At 33.6% G+C, this 20,796-nt stretch overlaps 1 protein-coding gene and 1 non-coding gene across 2 annotated transcripts; both read left to right on the top strand.

Annotated features, from left to right (window-relative positions):
• The first annotated feature begins 10,857 nt into the window (after positions 1-10,857).
• Positions 10,858-10,963, top strand: LOC116115081. Its single transcript, XR_004125618.1, has one exon. It is a non-coding gene; the product is annotated as a small nucleolar RNA R71 (small nucleolar RNA).
• A 6,523-nt stretch (positions 10,964-17,486) lies between these two features.
• On the top strand, positions 17,487-18,696 carry LOC116115050. The gene is made up of 3 exons (XM_031401183.1): positions 17,487-17,632; positions 17,765-17,954; positions 18,052-18,696. Exons 1-3 carry the CDS (start codon positions 17,487-17,489, stop codon positions 18,694-18,696), a joined length of 981 nt encoding a protein of 326 aa, XP_031257043.1.
• The last annotated feature ends 2,100 nt before the right edge of the window (positions 18,697-20,796 follow it).

Below are 20,796 nucleotides of genomic sequence, written 5' to 3'. Positions count from 1 at the left end.
AGAGTTATGAGAACGAGAAAATAAAGAGAAGTATAAGAGAGAGAGTAAATGAGAATTGTAAGGAAAGAATTAGAGAGAGAGTCACGGGGATAGATGAGTAGAGGATTTACTTACTGGGCATTGTTTTTGTGCTCACCCCGTTGTTTCCTATATTTTTGCAGGATCTAGGTGAGGACACAGTCGGATGGACGTCGAAGCGCGAGGAGAAATGGCTACACCGTCCACGTAGTTTTGATAGTTTTGCACATGATACTAACTTTTTGTAAAGAATGTATATGTTTAATGAAAGAAAAATTTTGGGCCCAACTATTTATGTTATCTTCCATGTGTTTTCATTATATATATATATTGTATGATTATATGAGTAAAAAGCAGCTATTACAAGGAAGCACTTCTTCGTCCAAAGATCAGCAACCTTGCATTCAAGAACTAACACACCAAAGAAAATAGAAACAAAAAGGTCATCCAAATAAAAGAAATAAAATAACAAAAGTTAAAGATAAAAATAAAATAAAATAATGACAAAAATTAAAGCACACGCTATCAAAGAAAATTGAATAACTTAAACAACTCCCCAGCAACGGCGCAAGAAACTTGATAGACAAAATTCTATTCCTCGCAAGTGCATGAATCGCTATCGTAGTATAGTGTGCAAAAGCAAGGCCGATCTCACAGAGAATTGTAAGATACCAATTAATCTAATAACATGCATCAACCAAATAAAGTAAAAAAATTAATCAACTAACTAATAATTCTAAAATCACAGTAAAATAACTAAAATTAACAATTAAAAGTAAGACAGTAAATAAATGACGTATAATCAAATGGACAAAGGTCTAGGTATCCAATTTCACCGTAATTATCCTACTCTATGCCAAAAATCTAACTATAACTTTCTCAATTAATATCCTATGGTAGATACTTGCCAAATTAAGGTATTATCATAAGGCGTGATGAGTGGTGAAATGATATATATATTTCATGATTTATGGGTAGATTGTAAGGAATTCAGGACGTTAATGGATTATTTTTACGCAAGTTTCTTTATATATTTCTATTTTCAAGAATCACGGGTATGTGTATGAGTTTCAAGTTTTTAGGTGGAAAAGTGATGATTATATGCTCACACGATGGTTGGAGGCTTTGCACGTGCTAAAGAGAGAGATAGATCGTCAACAAAAGAGAGAAGGTGAACTTACTAGATGGCACCGCGACATGGATTTTCTGCGCCACGACATGAAAAGCTGATTTGGGTAGAATATTTATGCTACGGTGTGAAGAAGTTGGTGTTACGGCATGACAAGGTCTTGAGGTTTGCATGAGAAGTTGGTGTCGCGGCACCAAAAAATCACACCGCAGCGTGGATCGCAAAGAAAAAGGAATTCTTGCCTTTTCCAACTCCAATTTGAACTTGTACTCTCCCAAAAACACCCCTAGCAAAGGAAAAGTATAAATAAGACATTGTAATTTATTTTGGGAGGATTCTCTTTGACCTAAATTGAGAGCCACTTTGTAGCAAGAAAGAGAAGGAGACTCTTCCTAGGGTTTTTGTTTATTCATGCTTTTGCGGGAACTGATGTTTGCTTTCTTTATGTCAATGTGTAACTAAATTCTTCACTAGGGATCCAATGTAGCCTAATTAGAAGGGTCTGTGTTAAACATATATTATTGTTATCAATTTAATGGAAATCTTGATTCATTCATGTTATTAATTTAATCTTTAATTTTCAATATTGTGTGACGACACTTAGTGTGATTTATTAGGTTGTATTTGTTTAGATTAGACATATATTATGTTTTAGTCTTGAAGAACTCATGTGAATGAATGATTAATATTCTGTGCATATGCCCTAACAGAGTATTAGTAGGTTCATGATTTCTTGAATAAATAGTGTCTGTGCATATGCCCTGACAGATGCACCTTTATTCTTGATTTCAAGTATTCTTGTGTTTAATGGGTTTTTAATTCATAGGCTAGACTATACGCCCTAGCTAATCTTGTGTTAAAAATACTAGGTTAATCCTGAAAGCCTTAGGGTAATACCTTGATTTAGTGAGTGCGAACCCTAGAGAGTGAATTGATAAATAATAGATAGATGGTTGACATAGAGCTGGATAGTTATGGTGAAATTGGAGCCCATGGTTTTGGTCAATTGGGTTTTAGATAATTTTAATAGTTGTTTAATTTTGGTTTTAATCAGATATTGATTTTCAAGTGATTTCCCATAATTCTTTATTATTAATTCTAGTTATTAGTTTTAATTCAAGCATGGTTATTAGGATTGGTAAATTGCTTACAAATCTCTATGGGATAGACCCTTGCTTTTGCACACTAGACTACGATAGTGATTCATGCACTTGTGAGGTTATAAAATTGTTCATCAAGTTTTTGGCACCATTGTCGAGGATTTGTTTTAAGTTATTTAGTTTTCTTGATAAGGTGTGCTTTAATTATTGTTACTTTTTGTTATTTAATTTAATTTGTATTATTTTTTGGGTTATTTTTTGTCTTTGTTTCCGTTGGTGTGTTTGTTTCTAAATACAAGGTCGCAGATAATTGGATAAATACTTCTTTTTGTACGTTGATAGAATCAACTTGATAGGTAGAAAGAGAACGGAACCATGGATTTTCGAAAATTCATCAAATTCAAGTTCTAAACCAGAGATAATGGCTAAATTACCTCGTCCTATGAAGGAGTATGCATGTCCTACTATAGGAACGTCGCCATCTTGCATAGTTCTGAATGATGCAGTAAGGAGTTATAAGCTGAAGCACATTCACTTTCAGATGTTACCTTCATTCCATGGGATAGCCACCCCCTTAACGTTTATTCGTGATTTTTATTCTACTATTCAAACTTTTCCTCTGCAAAGTTTGATAGAAGACCAATTGCGGATGCATTGTTTTCCTTCCCTCTTGAAGGATGTGGCTAAAACATGGTTCATGTCATTAACTCCTGCTTCACTTACCACTCGAGATGTACTTTATAATAAGTTCATCGGTAAATTCTATTCTCCAAAACTGCAGAATTTAGAGGTAAGATTGCTACTTTCTCACAAATGGAAGGTGGGCAATTCCATGAAGCTTAGGAACATTTTAAATTGTTTTTGAAAGATTTAATTCCTTTACCAAGTGAATTAATCCTAAGCAGAAATGGTTGCTATGTTGATTTTAAGAGTTCTTTGAACATAAACATAAAGCAATAAAAATAAACCAAAGTAAAACAACACCAGATTTTTACATGGTTCAGCAACATGCCTACATCCATGGGACCAAGTCCAGATGAAGCCAATCCACTATGGTAAATATTTATAGTTCAATTACAAAGCCAAAGTTAAGCATTAGTTGCAAGAACACTCCCTGTTTTGCAACGCTTCAAACTCCACCCTTTGGTCGAACTTCGAACTACCACAGCAAGCTCCACGTTCACAAGACCACCTGGTCAGCCTTGAGCTCCTCTCAAGGATCAACACCAAAGATGCACTTCAACTCCAAAAGCTTGAAATCCCATCAAGCATCACCAATGGAAACCCACGTTCCAGCCATGAACAAATAAACAAAGTGTAACCAAGGTATTTGTAAGCCTACCTAAGGCATATGAAACCTGATTCAAAACAAAAGAAACCTTAAGGAATTTTTAGAGTAATATCAGAGGAATAATCAGGCTTAAGAAGAATTACATTGGAGGAGACGAATATATAGAAAACTTGAGCTCTAATGCAAGGGGAAAGGTAGCAAGGAATAACTTTAATGAATTCACCTTTATAAAAGTTTATTCCAATATCAAGATGCCACCTATCAAAGAGAATAAAAATTTCCAACACGTTGAATATAAAATTGACAGGTGCTATGGACCACACAAATATCTCATAAGAGAATAAAACAGTTCATGCATTTTAGAAGCATAACACGTGTTACCCAAAAAAATATATCAAATACACTATGATCACCCTGACTCAAAGGTGCTCACCCGATATAGCAGATAAACAACATGATAGAAGGTGGTCACTTTTAACACAAGGTCGTCACACTGAAAATTTAAACAAGAATGATTGTGCAATATTCAAAGTGAAGTGTTCATACAATGACAAGTGTTACAGAGAATCATAAGTTGACAAAATAACTTACAATGTCCCCATTTTTGTCAAACTTATGAAGAAAGCACAATCTTTTCATCCATAAACTTGTCTAAAAAAATCAACAATCAATCAACAAGAGACACAACACAAAAACATATCTCATTAGAGGCATAAACATCAAGGCATGGAGATAAGTACGAAACAAAGACAACAAGCAAAACATAATCAGTATGGTTAAATTAAAAACAGTTTTGCAAGATCAAAAATTGAACTACATAACTACCCCTCAATTAGTATACTCTCCCTGAGTAACTAAACCAAGTTACAATCAAATAATTATCAAAACGGAGGGTTAGTTCAATTTACATCACAATCAATCAATATGAAATCGGATCACAAACCAACTAAGCATAAAACAATGATTGATTGGTTCCTACACATGAATGAAACAACATCAGCAAAGATAATTTAATCAATATCAAACATGGTTCCACGAAAAGATTTTACCTAAAGCAAAACACTTATTAGTGATATCACATAATCTGCCATGAAAATCAGTAATGGTTTCATTGTCATGCATAACAAGATTTTCATAGTCCATGATTAATCTTCTAAGCCTGGTCTTTTTCACAATATCGGTTCCATGATTTTCAATTTGGAGTCTATCCCATGCATCCTTAGCCATTTCACAATTTGCAATGTTTTTCATTTGACCTGTACTAACAACATTAAAAATGGCGTGAAGTGCTTTAGAGTTTAGAGTTAAAATTAGACTCTTCTAACTCAACCTTGGTCCATTGATTTTTACTTCCACTAGCTTCATCAGTTTTAGGTTCTCGCCAACCAAAAAGGCATGCATCCTAGGTCTCTAAAAGGTATAGTTGGTGCCCTCCAACAAGGATGCTCTATTTAACCAAAAGAACTCATGATAAACAATCAATTAGTGTGGTCCTTGTAAACCCCACCAGTATGTCCAAGGGTAAAATAATATTTTCACTTTTATGTGCTAAGTTAACTACCATGCACATGCCTTAGGGATAAAGTGGTAAAAGAATGATAATATTTTGTTGGCTTGACAAGATAAAGATGATGAAGGATTGAGGAGTAATTAAAAGAAAATTGTTAAGGGTAAAAGGGAAACGATGTTTTAAGTCATTAAATGCAAGTGATAAATATTGAGATTTTTGTTAAAAGAAAAAAAAAAATCTTTGAGTTACTTGGTTAAAAATCAGCCAACACATATATTCTTCCACTTTCCATCATCTTCTTCAATATTTCTCCTATATTCCATCATCTTCTTCAATACTTTTCCATGAATACTATTTCCTCCATTGAAATTTCAAGCTTCTTAGTTGCAATCTTTCAAGTGTCTTATATTTCTTCCTTTATTAAGGATATTAAAAGGTAAATTTCAACTCCTTATCTTATATGACAATTATGTATTTCAAGTTATTAATTTTCTTATGAATTATGTTAGGACAAAGAGTCAATTAGAGATAAGGAGGAGGAAATTTGCAAAAGAGTGTGGTTTCTTCACACAAGGTAAGGAAAACCTCCCTTTAATATGAAATAAGAATTAGGTTTCTAGGTTTAGTATTAGGGAACCTTAATTCTTGTCACACAAAGGAAATTGAGCTTGGTTTGATGCTATGATTTGTAATTGATGGATTTATATGTGAATTGTAGAAAATTGAAGTTTGATGGCAATTAATGGAAATAGTTGTGTCATGAGCATTTAACATATTACAAGGGAGGTTATTATCGATCATTTAACATGTTTTCACATGGGATAATGGATAGGAAAGGTTAGGGAGTAAGTGGAGGTAAATAGGTATGGAAAAGCCTTAAAAAAAAGGCATGTTACCATGGTTGCCACTGTCAAATCTGTGGCCTTCTAAGCCATTTTTGGACATCTTACCTATCGAACTAGGTTGAGTCCTAAACATAAAAGTTGTAGTCCTTCCTTTAATATTTAAAAAGAGACCAAGATCATATCAATCCGATGTGTATAACTCGATATATGCCTTCTTGAATATGACTTGTGCAGCATGACTGCCTCAAAAGTGCTTCCAATTTCTTAATTTATTTTTTAGCCTAATAATCTATGATTGATTCCAAGTATGGAAATAATGCTTAAAGGATTTTGAAGCATGTTTGAATGAGTGATCCTTGTGATTATTTAATGATTGTATGAACATATATATTTGATGTAATGAATGACCATGGATGTTATGTGTAATATGTTATGTATTACCTAATTATGAGCTTGTTTATGTATAAACAAGCCTAAGTGTGCTATGTTTCTATGAATTTGTAATGCATCCGCGAAATGGTCAGGATGAAATGATATATTTATATATGGAAAGTGTATGTTTTTAAAGAATAGAGCACGTCAAGCATATTAATGATGAAAAAAGGGGGACTTGATCCCAAGTTTGAGCAAAATGCTTTCAAGGTACATAGACATGCATTTTGTCAACAAAATTATTTTTAAGTTTTATGGAAGTTGTTGTCATGTTATAGGGAACCTGAGCTCTCTCATGCACATGTCTAGATCAAAAGAAATGAACAGTCCATAGCATGCATGACCATGGGGACTGTGTTATAAGTTAAGGTTAGCTCATTGGCCAAAGGTTCCATAATCCATGCCTCAGCTTAGTCCGATCGGTAGAAAGTAAAAAGTTTTCGAAGAAAAATGTATTTATACATGCATGGCATTGAAGTGCATCATTCATGAACATTAAAGGAAAGCATTACATGAATTATATTATGCGTTATGATATGAACTGAATATGCTACGTTATATTACATATATGTTATTTTATTTTATTAGTATTTGGTTCATGTACAAGTAAAAAAGATATTATCCAAGTTTAAAAATGTTACATAGGGTTAAATGATTGATACCCTTACTGAGTGATAAGCACTCATTTCCCTATTTTCCATGTTTCGTAGGTAATAGTTAAAGTAGTAATGGCGAGCGGCAATCAAGGAAGCATGGGGGCACACATGTTAACTTTTGTTTATATTATATTACGATGTTATATAATAGATGTTATTTTTGGATTAATGTATATGGTTTGATATATATATATCGAACCATATACATTAATCCAAAAACAACATCCATTATATAACATACAAGTTGATTATGAAAGTAATGTAAATGAGACGAGAAGTTTTTATTTATTTATTTTCATATAGTACATATTTGTAACCAAGATTTACATTTTAAATTACACAACCTTCCAGGCGTAAATTCTATAAGTTTCCATCTTAATGGAATACTTAGAGGGTACCCGGCTCGAGGGGGGTGTTACAGTCACACAAGACTACGGTGGTCACCCACAAGATCGCAAGACAGAGGAATTTTCAAAACAAAAGAAGCCTCAAGGAATTTTTAGAGTAATATCAAAGGTATATTCAGGCTCGAGAAGAATTGCATTGGAGACGACGTATATATAGAAAACTTGAGCTCAATGAAAGGGGATAAGTGGCCAAAAAGATACTTTATGCTTTTAACTTTATGAAAAAGTTTATTCCAATTCTCTTGGGACTACCAACAAAGAGAATAAACTTTCTGGCACTTTGAATAACAATTTGACAAGTGTTATAGACCATACAAATATCTCATAAGAGAATAATGATAGCTCATTGGAATTTAGAAATACAATATGTGTTAACCAAAATATCTACCAGATGCATTGTGACCACTCTGACTCAGAAGTGCTCACACAATATAGTAGAAAAACAACTTAATTGAAGGTGGTCACTTTAACAGAAGATGGTCACACTGGAAATTTAAACAAAACGATTGTGCTAAGACAAAGTGAGGTGTTCGTACCATGACTTAGTGTTACCACGCTAGATTCATAAGTTGACAAATAACTTATAGGAAGAAAGCAACATACAACCCACCTTAACATTCTACACACTTCACAACCCACATCCTATTTCTTTGCATAAATTCTGGGTTGTGGGAAGAAAACGTCACAACTCTCTACCCTCACTTGTCTAAGTACTCTCACCAAGCTTGAGCTAGAACTAAGTCTCTTAAAAAGGTAGGAATGTGTTTTAAGCTCATCATCAAGGTATGTTATAATAGGCTAAATGAAAGAAAACCAAGGATAAAATGTGTTTATAAAAGCTCAAAGGGTTTACTAGTGATAACAAAATATAGGGTTAGCTTGAAAGACTCAATCGGTCCAAAAATAGCCTAAATCATTTCCTAGGTAATATGAATTCTAGGATTTAACCTCAAGAGGTTATCAAGTGAGTTCTAGACTTTGTTGAGTTCGCAAAAGCTGTCTTATGAAAAATTCACACATAAAACTTCTCTAAGCATTTATACTAATTAGCAATTCATACCAAACACCAAGAGAGTCTCAGACTAGGTGCAATTAGCACTCAAAATTATCTTTAATCCAAGGAAAAAATTAATGTCTTCTACATGTTACATGTTATCGCAATCATAATACTATCATTGACATACAAAGTAATCCAAGAAACTAAACAAAATTCAAAACAAAACACAAAAAATTTCCTCTTAAATCCATAAATTCCAAAATTTTTGGAAGAGACTTCCCTTACCCCCAACCTAAAATCTACATTGTCCCCAATATACAACTGTAAACAAAAGGAAAAAGAGAAAAAGAAAATTTACCCCCCTTTTTGCAATAAGGAAGTGTGAATTTGCGTGACAATTCCATCACCAACTCGTTCCATTCCATTGTGGTTTATTTAATTCTGTCAAAACAAAAAAACTTACGGTGCACCTTATTGGCAACACACATAACTCGTTAAAATTTATGAATTTAGAAAAACAAACAGAACATCAAAATTATTTAAACTAAACAGAAAACAATTAAACACACCTAAAAACTAACACCTACAAAAATAACAAATTAATAAAAAAAAAAGAAAAAGAAAAAAAAAAGAAAGAATTCAAAGCAAAATAAAATAAAATACTTGGGTTGCCTCCCAAGAAGCGCTTTACTAGAGTCGTAAGGTTGACTTTCTCACTTATTCAGTCAAGATTTTCTAGGAAAATCGTAACTCACTCATCTTCAATTCCAACATCTTTGTAAGGATTCAATCATTGACCATGCACCCTCTCATTCTCCATTTTGGCTTCCATAATCCTAGAGTTGACTAAACAATTTTCTGGGGATGGAATATGGTCATTCTCTTCTAATGTTTCACCCATTATCTCATTAACAATGCTAAGCTTAAAACAAGACTCTATGTCGGTTGGGTATTTCATTGTATCAGGCACATTAAACTCAACTTGTTCATCTTGAACCCTTAGAATTAACTTCCCTTGGTACACATCAATTAAAGTCTCACTTGTTGCTAGAAAAGGTCGTCCTAATATTGAATGTATGTTCTGGTCTTCTTCCATATCAAGAACTATAAAATCTACCGGAAAAATAAATTTATCTACCTTTATTAGGACATCCTCCACCACTCCTCTAGGATATGTTATGGATCTATCCGCCAATTAAAGATGAACCATGGTTGGCTTCACCTTTCCTAATCCAAGTCATAGAAAAAGGCATCAAGTTAATGTTAGCTCCTAGATCATATAAAATTTTATCAAAATAAATACTACCAATGTTTCAAGGAATAGAAAAACTCCCTGGATCTCTTAATTTCGATAGTAGTATCTTTTAAAGCAATGCATTACATTCCTCGGTGAGCATGACCATCTCGTACTCTTCAAACTTCTTTTTGTGCGTGAGGATCTCCTTTAGAAACTTCGCATACTTGGCATTTTCTCCAACACGTCTACAAAAGGAATACTGATATGTAAGCTTCTAAATATGTCCATGAACTTACAAAATTGCTTGTCTTGGTGCTATTTCTGCATTCTATGAGGGCATGGTAAGGTAGCTTCCACTTTCTTTTCAGCTTGATCAATTTTCTCTTTTTCCAAAGTTGTGCCATAGAATGCATCATTTTTTCGGTTGTGCCGCGACATGACTGGTTCTACCAAAATTCATGTTTTCACCACTTTCTTCAATTTCGTCACCTCTTTTTGGCTCCTCCAATTGCTTATCACTTCTTAAAGTAATGGCATTGACTTACTCCTTTAGATTCTTCTTCGTATCAATTGGCAACAATCCTTGAACTCTCCTCGAAAAAATATTATGAATCTTCCCCATTTGAGTCTCAAGATTTCTAATGGATGCGGACTGATTTTGCAAGAGTACTTCATATTTTTGGAGTTGAATTTCATTCTTGTCAAATCTCTTGCTCAACTCCTCCATGAATTTAGTGAGCACACTCTCTAAATTAGATTCCTCCTCTTGAACTTGAAAACTAGGAGGTGGCTTAGGATCATTGTTATTACTCCAACAAAAATTAGGATGATTTTGCCATGATGGAGTATAAGTGTTGGAGAATTGATTCCCTTGCCCTCTTTGAAAATTGTTGACATAATTCACTTGTTTGGCTTGAGCAAACGGACTCCCTACTTGATAATCCCTTGGCAAGTGATTTCCTACACAAAATTTACAAGTTAGAGAAGAAGATTCAATAGCATTAACTTTCAGAGCTAAACCTAATTGCTTTTGAATGGCTGAAAGTTGAGCAGCCAATGCTGTGTAGCCATCAACTTCATGCACTCCCGCTACTTTCCTTGTTAAATTTCTCTCTGAAGGCCGCATATAGTTATTGCTAGCCATCACCTCAATCAAGTTGTAGGCTGCATCAATCATAACTTGCGTATTTGGAAACAAACCATTATAGAACATTTGCACTAGCAACCACATTAACAATCCATGGTGAGGACATTTTTGTAAGAGCTCTTAGTATCTTTCCCAAGATTCATAAAGCGACTCCATATCTTTATGGAAAAAAATTGTAATGTCATTCTCATCTTGGCAGATTTGACAGGTGGAAAGTACTTTGCGAGGAACGTTTGAACTAACTCATCCCAAGTAGAAATGCCTCTAGGTGGTTGTGAAGTCAATCAAACCTTAGCTTTATCCTTAAAAGAGTATGGGAAAAGCCTAAGCCTAATTGCATCATCAGATACCCTATTGTGTTTGAATGTGTTGCAGAGCTCCAAAAAATGCAATATTCAAATTAGGATCATCACTTGTTAACCCTCCAAATTGCACCGAATGTTGTATCATCTGAATTATAGTTGGCTGGATTTCAAAGTTGTTCACTTGAACTGGTGGTCCCTAATGCTAGAAGCACATCCTTCAATTGTAGGACTAGAGTAGTCCTTAAGTGTTCTTTGAACTCTTCTCCTCCTATATCAACCATTAAACTTAATCCATTGAATTTAATTCCTGTGTATGATCAAAACCTGAAATCAAAAAAACGTTAGTACACTAAAAATCTAAAAAAAAATAAAGAACAAACTAAACCTAAAATTAAAATTAAAATTACTAACTACAAATAAACAAGGTAAAACAAGAACAAAAATCAAATTAGCAACAAAATAGCTCGTATTGATATTGGTAAAAAAAATAGTAATTTCCCAGCAACAGCGCCAAAAACTTGACAGAGGATCCACAAGTGTACGGAATAGTGCAAGTAATATAATTTGAGTAAACGGATATCGAACCCTAGAGAATTACTAGTTACCAATTACCAAAATAAACTATCCTATTACTATTTGATTAACCAAAATTTTATGGAATGAATGAACTAAAACTAATAATTTAAAACAAACTAAAAACTAAAGAAGATTGCAAAGAACACATTGGTTGTAAAACAATTTGACTAAACCTAGGGCACAAATCTCACACCAATTTAATCCTATGTATTGATAATTATTGCTAAAATTATTAACTTTTTCTACAGGCCAAACTCCCTAGAATTCCAATAACTTTCTCTCAAACAATTACCGGATTAACCCTTTATTACTAACCCAAGGTATCTCTAAATTGGATTTAAGTCTTAAGAGATTATTACACTCTATGAAATTTACCAAAGCCTCACAAATCGCAGTAATATATCTCTAGAGTTTGCTCAACCTATGGTTTTATTACATTAGACCAACTAGATATCATCTCTCGATCTCAACCTAGTCCCTTAGATCAACCAACTCTCGGTACCAAAAGAATTGAAGCATTAAGAACCATAATAAAACTTAGAAAAGAATGCTTAACAAATATTAACAAGAATCAATCAGCACATATTCATAATCTTGGGCTATATCTTAGCCCTAGAAACTCTATTTAATTCATAATCAAATAAAAATAAAAAATCTTTTTTAATTTTATTTTTATTAAAATTTTAAATAAAACTTCCCTAGATTATGAACCAAAACCCCAAGAGTTGTTGTTTTGATTGACAAATAATGGCTAATCTATTCTCCATCCTCTCTCTCCTTTAAATAATAGCTAAAGACATCTATTTATAATGCTAGGCTTTTAGGAGTGAGTTTACAATAATCCTATTCTGACTAGAATCTTAAATTCAAAAAAATTCGTAATTACATAAATCTAGATTTTTTAGGAAATCGTCGTCATGCCATGGCATAAGTTAACTGTACCGGCATGCACACAAATCATCAATTTCATCTATCGTTGTGCCACTGCATGTGCAAAATCTTCAATTTCATCTGTCGTTGTGCTGCGGCATGGGTAGACTTATGCCACAACACACAAAGATAATCTTTTTCTTGTATGAATGTTTCTGAATTTGAAGAAGTCTTCAAAATACGAATTGTATATCTTTTTGTTAGCTTTCCAATTCTTCAAGAATCATCACTAAAAATGGTCTACAGCTCTAGGTATCATTGAAGTACCGAGGCATGCTCAATACTTAAACAATTTTCCAAATTTTGCAATTAATCTTCAAAACGTCATAACTTCCTCGTTTTAACTCTGAATCTTGAACCACTTGTTTCCAATTGTCACAAACTCCATCACAACATAATTCTTCATCCAAAAATTATTTTTAAGCATTTATAGCCTGAAAACACACAAAACATACCCGTGATCCCATAAAAGACATTTATGAAATAATTAAGCCAAATCACACAACTTGAACCTAATTTCTCACAAATAATACCAATAAACCACTAAGTAAAAGGGTATTTTCAAGCACTTATCAGATACCAATTAACGAATTTGTTGTGCTGACTGACAAAAGGAAGAAGTTCGAAAAGCATACTTGTTGAACAATCCTTGCCAACCTAAAGATCATAACTTTCCTTTCACTATTTTCAGAGATAAAAAGCATAGGTTTACATCAGAGAGTTACGAGGAAGGTCCAAGTTGGATGGAATATAGTGTCGCAATAGATTGCATTTTTTGTTTCAATTGTTATCTTTTCAAAATCGATTATGGTGACCAAATAGGTGGTGAAGCTTTTCTGAGTAAGGGATTTAATAATTGGAAAGATAAAGCAAAAGTGAAAAAAACATGTTGGAGATCATTCCAGTACTCATAACCAATGTCATGCCAAGTGTGTTGATTTGGTGAACCAAAGGTAAAACATCATGTAAATCTTGCTTGCGTGTCGAAAAAGGACAAACTAGACTATCGCATTCGCTTGAATGCATCAATTGATTGCATTAGATTTTTTTTACATCAAGGATTGGCATTTCGTGGTCATGACGAGTCAGTTGAATCTAAAAATTAAGGTAACTTTATGGAACTAAAGTTTCATCTGATCACAATGACGACATAAAGAAAGTTGTGATGGGAAATGCTTTGAAAAACCATCAAATGACGGCCCCCAAAATCCAAAGGGAACTATCTAATGTTTGTGCTTATTTGACGACCAAGAGAGTAATTGCATAAATTATGGGAGATAAACAACCATTCTCTTTAGTAGTTGATGAATCTCGTGATGTGGTAGTGAACGAACAAATTACTATTGTTTTTCGCTACATGGACAAAATAGGTTGTGTTATTGAACGTTTTATTGGGGTTGTACATGTTAAGAATACTTTTGTCAAGTCTTTGAAAATTGCAATAGATGCCTTTTTTGTAAAGCATGGATTGAGTTTAACAAGTTTACGGGGGCAAGGTTAAAATGGAGCAAGCAATATGAAGGGTGAGTTCAATGGTTTGAAGACGTTGATATTGAGAGACAATAATCCAGCTTTCTACATTCACTATTTCTCTCATCAACTCTAACTAGCGCTAGTAAAAGTTGTAAATAACCATTCGGCATTAGGTGAATTTTTTCAATCTATTTCTATGTTATCAAACATCGTAACGACATCTTGCAAGCGCAAAGATCTTATACGTGATAAACAGTACGAATATGTGATATCTTTGATTTTTAATGGTGATCTTCAAATGGGACGAGGTTTGGATCAAGAATGCACTATTAAATGATCAGGGTTCACACATAGGGACAATTCATAGTGTCATAAACTTATTTTCTTTTGTTGTTGATGTGCTTAGGGTGATTGAGATTGAACGAGATGATTAGCAAAGCAAAAGTCAAGCAAGGAGTTTATTATGAATCATGGAGAATTTTGAATTTGTCTTTTTGTTATTCTTAATGAAGAGAGTATTGGGAATCACAAATGAACTGTCACAAGCATTACAAAGAAAAGATCAGGATCTTCTTAATGCCATGCAATTTGTACAAAATTTGAAGCGTCGATTGCATAAAATGAGAAATAAGGACACTTGCTTCAATATATTGTTAAAAGAAGCTTATGATATGTGCAAAGATAATGACATATCAATCCCTAAGAACATGGAAGATAACTTTGGGAGGACAAAACAAGAAATTGCACCAATTACGAATAAACATCATTTTAAGGTGGAATTGATGTCTACAGTTTTAGATAACATTCAAGAAGAACTCAATAATCATTTTGATGAAGTAAATATAAGGTTGCTTCAGTGTATGGCATATCTTGATCCAAGTAACTCTTTTGCTACATTTAACAAAGATAGATTACTTGAATTTGCAAAGTTTTATCCTGTCAATTTTTCTCAACACGATATTTGGTTGCTCAATGATCAACTTGAAAACTATTATGTCGTTAGCACCAACGTCAATTTCACTCATATCGAAGGGATTGCCGACCTTGCTAAAAAAATGGTTGAGTTTTCTTGCAACAGTTGAAAGGGTGTTCTCTGCAATGAATCTTCTTAATAATAGTTTACGTAATCAAATGGGAGATGAGTGGATGAACAATTGCTTGGTGGTTTACATTGAAAGGGAAGTTTTTTGCAACAAATGAAAATGAAGATATCATTGAACACTTTTAGAATATATCGAAGCGGAAAATCGTGTTAAATTGAAGATCTTCAAGTATACCATTCTAACTTGCTTTTATATTTATATAATCAATATTCATATATTCATATCTTTAGGTATACCATTCTAACTTGATTTTTTAGTTAGTGCGAAGAGAATGTGTAGATTTTTAATCTAGACAGTTGAGTTTTGATTTTAATGGCTGGATTTGGAGTTATATAGCTTAAAGTTTGACTGCTTCTCTAATGATTTTAATTCATCTCTTTGTAAACCTTCATGTATTTTATTTGTGTTAGAGTTGTGATTGAACTCTAAATTTGTGTTGAATATTTTGGGTGGATAGTGGCTGGTGTAAACTCTTTTGATTATATTGAATTTAAGTGGATCTTTAGATTTCCATGGTTTTTTGCTCTCTTCACATTGAAGAAGTTTTTCCACATAAAATTTTTCTTGTGTTTCCTAGTGAATTGAATGAGATTTTCAATACATTTTTTCAAGGTTTTGCTTCCCATAGATTTATTCAAGTAAAAAAGTATTATATTATTGCATTTTTTTTCTTTCAAGTTCTTGATATTATATTATTTTCTTCACTTAAGGTTTGGTGTTTTTTATTTTAAGTTTTCACTAATTGTTTGGCAAACAATGGTGGAGCCGCAGATACCCCCAACAAACGCTTTGGGTCCACCACTGTCTCCCAATGTATAAGAGTTAAATTAGATCAGCATCGAAGACGAGAGGTTAATTGCAGTAAAGATTTTTACAGAGAACAAAATGATCCAGTAAAATCCCATCTAACGTTGTCCTTTGTGTTTTCGCGTTGGCTCCATGCATTAAATAAAAACTCTGTTAGTTGATTTTTCTTTGAAATGAAGACAGTTGTAATTGATATTTGAATATTCTAGACTTCTCGCGATTTGGATTGCCATGGAGAAAATCCTTTATGAGTTGCATGCACTGCAGCACATGCCAATTACAACTGTCATACAATAGCTCAATATATTAAGCCAGAATGCCCGGTCTGGCGATCTGGCGGTCTGGCCTTTTGTAGCTCTCGTAAATGAAACCATAATAACCGCATACTGATGATGGCGATAGCGTCTAGGACTACTTGGAGCCCTTGTACTCATCACCAACAAATCCAGTTTCCCTGTACAGTTATACCAAATCGGCCGCCCATATTAATTAGGTTCTTTGATCATATAATCCAAAACTTAAGGTACTATAATAATAACATCAGAAATAAAATTATGAAAATTTGAAAGCTTGCTAAAGTAAATATGGTTTCATTATTCATCTGAGTATAAAATCACCAAATTAATCAATACCCTTGAATTATATTTGTTTAACAACTCAATAATAGAAATGTGACACACGATACTTAAAATTAAACCCTATATTACACCACCATATTTTTTCATCGATCTTTTTAGTTAGATTACAAAAAGTTGGAAAGGCAAGGTGGGTAGATATTGCCGACACATACTAAAATAAGTGTTTCGTCGATCAATAATGAAAGTTCAATCTGGGAAAGGTTGGCCTTTGCGTGCTTCATCAAGCAACTACCACCAGAACACCAGATTGCTTTCCGGCTTTCTTCTTTAAAAGGAAAGAAAATTAAAGTAAATTAAGAAATAGGTAGATTAGATCTCGTCTGATGACCAAATTTTATGCAAATTAAGCTCAACACCCAACCCTTTCCTTATTACAACTCCTCCAAGGACATTAGGTATACCAAAGCTTACCAAATTATTTACAAAATACAAACACTATCTCTCAAAACCTTTTGTCAATAGAAATGTCTACACCACAATTGAGTAGAGGCATTAGACCTTAAAAAAGTAAGGCCATTATTTTACTTAACTTCCCTTTAGGTAATACCAAAGTTTCCTCTTATTCTTATAATCTAAAAGCATTAAATATTATTTTCTTTCTGCAGTGTATATATATATACATTGATTTTAGTAAGATGTAAGAATGTCTCTTATCTTTAGTAGTTCACAAGATATAAATTTCATTTCTTATCAATATTATTTTTAATTTAACCAATCAAAATTAATTCAACATTTATAATTAATAATCGCAATTCCTAATAAATGATAAGAGTATAATTAATAAGAAATTTCATTATTTATTTAAAATGTCAGGGGTCGACTAACGTTACTTATAACTCCTATAAATAACCACAAAATGATCAATTCTTTCACAAGTTGTTAAGTATGGCAGGGCAACATGGTGAGGGAACTCCAGTCTCCAATTTACAGATTGAATCTGTGCAAACCGTTACTCCATTTAAGGAAACTGATCCACGGCAGAGACGGCAAGTGTTGGTGACGGATCCAGTTGGTTCAGGGATCTTCCGGAGGTGCTTTAACATACTTCTTTACTACAAGAAGGTGGTGGAGGATGAATCTGGTTGGATAGTCGCCGGCTGGATGAAGGAATCGATAGCTCGAGCTTTGGTTCATCAACCATTTCTCAGTGGTTGACTACGAAGAGGTGAAGATGGCCATGCTGGATTAGAACTCGTGTCCAATGATAGTGGCCTTAGGCTCATTGAAGCTAGGATCCATATGACTTTGTCGGAGTTTCTCGATAAGGAGAGTAGAGACGATGAACCTGAGCTTGTCTTCTGGAAGGACATTGATGAACAAAATCCTCAGTTCTCTCCACTATTTTATGTTCAGGTAGATGCATTCTCTGAATTTGGTTACTTCATACGATTTTCTTATTTTATATGTATTTAATTTCAATGGGTCTTTTTTCTTTTTTGGTTAATTTCAGGTGACCAATTTTGAATGCGGCGGATATTCAATCGGGATGAGCTGCAACATCCTTCTTGCAGACCTCTTAATCACGGATAATTTCCTCAAGAAATGGGTTAATATTCACAATGAAATGCTTTCCAAAGCTGATGATGCAATCGAAACTCCCATATTCTACCTCCCTACTCTCAAAAAGACTAGTGGCTCTCCAAGCATTCCCATCATCAGGTCCGACCAAACCAAAAATTGCGGCAAAACAATGATCTTCAAGATTACTGACGAAAATATTAACTTGGAAAATGAATCGGGCAAGACACTCGTGTTAGTTTGTGTTAAGGAGACTGAGAATGAGGTGGGTAGCAAATTGGCATCAAAGTTCCCAGTCTTTCTGAAAGAACCTTTCTATACCATCAAGATTGAAACTTGTTCGAGACTTGAAAATGAGATGGTTCCGTGGGAGTTGGATCTCAGGAGTCAAGTCAGAGGCGAAAGTTGGGATGATATAGGGGCCAATGAGATTGTAATTCACAAAGGTAACAAACCTACTCGTGTTTCATATTGGATGGGATCAGTAATGGATGGAATTGTCATGGCACTCACATCTACCGAAGGGGAAGAGGCTAATTCTGGACCCAATATCATTGTCTCGGTTCCTTGGAATTAAACATTTCTTCTCGGGATCATGTCATGTAAATTTAATACTTGTTCTGTGTATTTGAATGATGAAAATCTATCTTTTTAGTATTTGGTGTAACTTTCCTCATTTGGCTTAATAATAAATATTGAGATCTTTCTGATTAATTAAGACATTAGCAATATGCTCAAGCTGTTATAAAGTCCTGCATACAGATGAAAGTGGGCTAAGTTATGGTTTATTTTATCACCTTATGTGAAATTGTTCATAAATTCATAATTAAACTCATATGTTTAGTGGTTTGGAACTTTGGATAAATTTTATATACGGGTGTTTGATATTTTTAAAAGGAATTTTGATATCTTTTAAACAAATTTTAATAGTTTCTAAACATAATAAATGAGTTCAATTTTAAATAATCATGTAAAGAAAAAAAGAAAAATGAAATGAACCGTTTATGAAAACAATATATCAGTTATTAAAAACTGGCCGTATCAATGTATATGAGTTGTCCTTATTTTTGGAAATTGGTGCAGGATATAGCGAATCAAGATTGGTGGCTCTTAATTCTAGCATTTAAGTCTCTCTGTTTAGGCCACCTTATCTTCTTTCTTCACAATGAGCATTCAAATTCAATTAATAATAGCATTGAATTCTTGGGACGAGCTCGTTTAAATAATAAATGTTATTACATGGCAGGTTACATTAAGGGAGATGACAACTCGATGGGTTTATCACGTTGGATTTTTTTAATTAATTAATGAGGTCATAATATCCCTAGCGATGGGATTTTAATAAAAACCGAAAGGTGACAGTTGAGGGATGGTGCATGGTAGTTGATTAGTTGAAAAAAAAAATGATTAATTCTATTTTTATTGGCCAAGAAATTAATGTTTTATGAATCTAGATGATTAATTGTCTTTTTCCACCGTCTGAAACTCCGAGTCAATGATTTGTTCAATGAACATCGATAGTACTCATAGCAAAAGGTAATTAATAGCTAGCTTGCCGATTACCAAGAACTTGGAATTTCATAGTAATTGACCACGTGATTTTCTTATCCTCCACAAGGTTTCCTCAGTAGAAAGAGCATCGATAAAAGATCTGGACCTCTTAATCTTAATGTAAGTGTGGGAGAATTTTGAGCATCTATTGCCCTGATTTAACCAAGAGATTCGAGATTTCTCTTTCCAAAATAAATGTTGGAAACTAGGCTTCCATGAGAATCTGATTAGCCTTAATTTCTTCCTCATAAGCTTCAACGAAAATACCTATTTATGAAATCGAGAGCTACATGTGTTTAAGAGCTATTCTAGCCTTCTCCACTTTTTCATGAACATCACCAAAAACTAATTTGTTCCGAAGCTATAGTTGTTCCTTAAGATTGCGCAGCTTGGCAATAACCACATACACTGGGCATCTTGGAACTAGCGTGTTATTACAACAAGAAGAGACCACCTCTTGAAAGAAGATGTGTTTCCATCACATAGTATGAAATCTAAAAGGTTTTGGCTTTAGTGCTGCCTCTTTATTAGTGATGAAAATAAAAGGATTATGATTAGAAACCAATCTTGGTAAGGTGAAGCAAGAGTTGCAACTCTAGTTGTTTAGCCATGTTGAATTACATAAAGATTTATCAGGTCAAAACTCAATAAGGCCTTGAGTTCTCTATCCATTGGACCAAGTGTAAGGAGCTCCGGTAGTGTTAAGGTGAATTAGTTTGCATTAATCAAACATTTGCTTGAATTCCCAGTAAGCTAATTGATTCAATGAGCACCCACCCTTCTTCTCATTGTTAGTAAAGAGTCAAAGTTAGCTGGGCAAGAGTTAATGTTAGCAGGTAAAAGTTAACTGCTGTTAGTTTTAGTTATTATTCTGGTTAGCTGTTGTTAGATTCTGTTAAACCTAACAGCTAGTTACCATTCACACTATAAATGTGTTTGTCACTGTACTTGAACAATTTAAGCTCAATATACTCGAATTTTTCAGACTTCTTCTTTAGTTTTCTCAGCTTATTCTTGAAACATCACATGGTATCATAACCATCGACAAACGTCAAAGATGGTCAATCTGTCCCAATTCTCTTCTAATCTAAGCAATTCAGGTCACAAATTAATTGAGTCTGTCAAT

This window comes from Pistacia vera, unplaced genomic scaffold (assembly GCF_008641045.1).
Source record: "Pistacia vera cultivar Batoury unplaced genomic scaffold, PisVer_v2 Contig73, whole genome shotgun sequence".
Lineage (NCBI taxonomy): Eukaryota > Viridiplantae > Streptophyta > Magnoliopsida > Sapindales > Anacardiaceae > Pistacia > Pistacia vera.
Note: the sequence above shows the minus strand (reverse complement) of the source record. Positions and strands in the feature narration are given on the sequence as shown.

Coding starts and splice junctions, on each gene's coding strand:
- LOC116115050 (XM_031401183.1), top strand. CDS start 17,487: ATGGCAGGGCAACATGGTGAGGGAACTCCAGTCTCCAATTTACAGATT. Junction 17,633..17,764: donor GGTTCAGGGATCTTCCGGAG/GTGCTTTAACAT, acceptor TTGACTACGAAG/AGGTGAAGATGGCCATGCTG. Junction 17,955..18,051: donor CTCCACTATTTTATGTTCAG/GTAGATGCATTC, acceptor GGTTAATTTCAG/GTGACCAATTTTGAATGCGG.